The following is a 2,822-nucleotide window of genomic DNA, read 5'->3' as shown; positions in this document are numbered from 1 at the left end:
CACTTTTGTGATTGATTTCACGAGGCTAATGGTGCGTAAAAGCGCTGGTGAGATCTGGGGGCGCCTCCTAGCCTGACGTCAGAGGAAGAGTTTAAAAAGGTGGGGAGACGGCAGAGAGCACACAAGCCGCTGCGGAAGGCGCGAGGTTCAGAGCCTTTGCTGCTGCCTGCGGATCCGCAGTTTGAACAACTGCTCTCCAGCTCGGCTTCCCGGCACCACAGCCGAGATGCTGTCCTGCCGCCTCCAGTGCGCGCTGGCCGCGCTCTCTATCATCCTGGCCCTGGGCGGTGTCAGCGGCGCACCCTCGGACCCCAGGCTCCGTCAGTTTCTGCAGAAGTCCCTGGCTGCTGCCGCAGGAAAGCAGGTAAGGAAACTCCCCCGACGTCTTCTTTCCCTCCTCCCGGATTCCTGGACCTTACTAAGTCTTGCTCCTGAGCCCTGGGTTTAAACTTAACAGGTGTTTGGTTCTCCTTAAGAGTTTGGGTGCTTTTCAGAATCCCTCCGCAACCAAAGCTCTCAGGAAAACTTTCAGAGTCTAGAATTCTCTCGTACCTTTTTTTTTTTCCTTCTTCTGATCAGGGCAGTTGGTCACAGTTCAGGTGAGTTCTTTACTGGCATTCAAGAAATTTCGGAAACCTGGGTATTTGCGCACAAAGGAATGCCAGCATCGATTCCCAGTGCTGACCCAGGTGCTGAAACGCAGACTTTCATTCATCGGGCATGCAGTAAGAGACACTACAGACCTAGCAAACCTGAGACTGTGAAAGGTCCCATTTTCCCAGTTAACTTTGTAAAAACGGTAATAACAATTCCAGTTTGTTGTTCACGTTATGGAAATTGAATTGAACAAAAGGTTGGCACAATAATTTTGTAAGGTGGCTTTTATCAATTTACAATTTCTCATTGTGTTTTTAAGCCCACAGAGGGAGAACACTTGCAGAAACCTTTTTGTGTAACTTGGTGATTATAGGAATTACTCTTATTTTTATTCTTAATTGATTTTAGGTGTCATAAAAGTGCACAGCTGTGAAAACTAGATTTTGAATGTGACTAAATTTGTTTTCCAAACTAGAATTTCCCTTCTTTTTTTTCTTTTTTCATTGTTCTCTTCCCCTTCTCCTTGTGCCCCATTCAGGAACTGGCCAAGTACTTCTTGGCAGAGCTGCTGTCTGAGCCCAACCAGACGGAGAACGATGCCCTGGAACCTGAAGATTTGTCCCAGGCTGCTGAGCAGGATGAGATGAGGCTGGAGCTGCAGAGATCTGCTAATTCAAACCCGGCCATGGCACCCCGAGAACGCAAGGCTGGCTGCAAGAATTTCTTCTGGAAGACTTTCACATCCTGTTAGCTTTATTAATTATTATTGTCTATATCAGACCCCTGATCCCTCTTCTCCAAACCCCATCTCTCTTCCCCAGTCTCCCAAATTCACAGCAAGACCCTTGCATTAGAAATTGAAGACTGTAAATATAAAATAAAATTATGGTGAAATTATGGAAAATGAGAATTTGATTTCTTTTTGAGCAAATCGTTTTGTGCAATAATACACGATTAACATGGTTTCAGCATGCCAGGTCTCACTAATATTTATTAAAAACTCTCTGTGGCAACAAAGGTTGTTTTAAATGATACCTTTATAATTTGGGTCATTTCAAACTGAAATAATTTCAAACAACTAAATTAAACTTCAATCTAACAATAAATGTCAGAAGGGACTTCCATAAATTTCAGTTACATATTCAATACACTTAAAAACATAATGTATTATCCAAATGAAGATTAGTATTTATGGGTTGGCAAACTGAATTGTCTGACTATCCACCAGGTGCATATGTAAAATATGTCACTTTAAAATGAAAGAGTAAAATCACTTAGGAACTGAGGAAAGAAGCTGGTTGAAATAGTTAAAGAAAATTTCTAGCTTTAAAATTTGTTTCTAGTTGGTGAACATTTTCTATAAAAGAAAGTCCTCTCTAACTGAAAAAAAAAGGCTAAATAACAATCGAGGCATGAAAAGTAAGCTCCTACAATTTTCTCTTAGGGGAAAATTTCATTTTTAATTATAAAAATCCAGCACGGGAATATTATAGGTTGCAAGAAACCAGTGTGTTGGGTCACCTCACAGAATGTTATATTAAAGGTATTGGGGCTCAAAGTCATCATCACAGAATAACCAAAGGAGATACCCTGGGTCTTTAAAAAATTTTTATCAAAATGGGAGTCAAATAAAAATACAAAAATAAATAACTCAATAAATCGTAGCTGTTGTATGTATGTTGTTACATACAGAGATGAAAATGTTGATAATTTAACTCCTAAATCCCTGAAAGAGGTATTCTTTGGGGAATGGATGTTTAAGTTACCAACCATAAGTTTTGCATGAATGTTGGAATAATAAGGCCAATATATCCATAATATGAACTTACTGATGGTAGCTAATAAAGAAGAACTTCATATTTTTTAGAAAATATTTGTGTTAGACAATACACATTGTCAATATTAATGTGGCTTTGTGGATATTTCTTCCTGAACAGCAGATCAAATGAGAGCAAAAAATCTAAGCCACTTTCCTAATTTCTGTGAAAACAGAATACCCTTTGATGCTCTAGTTTTTTTTTTTTTTTTTATTTACAAGACTTTTAGGGGAACTAATGAATGCCTACTTAAAGGATTTGTCTGTACTAAATGCCTTATATTCAGCTGTTAACCAACCAACTCATGAGAGTAACAGACTCACATAATTATGATTAAAGCACAGAAAACAATGCAACTTATTTTCTGAGCAGTATGTAAACTGTATAAATGCCAAGAAATTTTAATTT

General features: G+C 39.1%; 1 protein-coding gene across 1 annotated transcript; it reads left to right on the top strand.

The window, feature by feature from the left end:
* Nucleotides 1–226: 226 nt before the first annotated feature.
* Nucleotides 227–1,348, top strand: Sst (somatostatin). The gene is made up of 2 exons (XM_076868887.1): nt 227–364; nt 1,136–1,348. Exons 1-2 carry the CDS (start codon nt 227–229, stop codon nt 1,346–1,348), a joined length of 351 nt encoding a protein of 116 aa, XP_076725002.1.
* Nucleotides 1,349–2,822: the final 1,474 nt, after the last annotated feature.

The sequence above is a fragment of the Callospermophilus lateralis genome, chromosome 10 (genome assembly GCF_048772815.1).
Source record: "Callospermophilus lateralis isolate mCalLat2 chromosome 10, mCalLat2.hap1, whole genome shotgun sequence".
In the NCBI taxonomy this organism is placed as follows: Eukaryota; Metazoa; Chordata; class Mammalia; order Rodentia; family Sciuridae; genus Callospermophilus; species Callospermophilus lateralis.
This window is presented reverse-complemented; position numbering and strand designations above follow the sequence as displayed.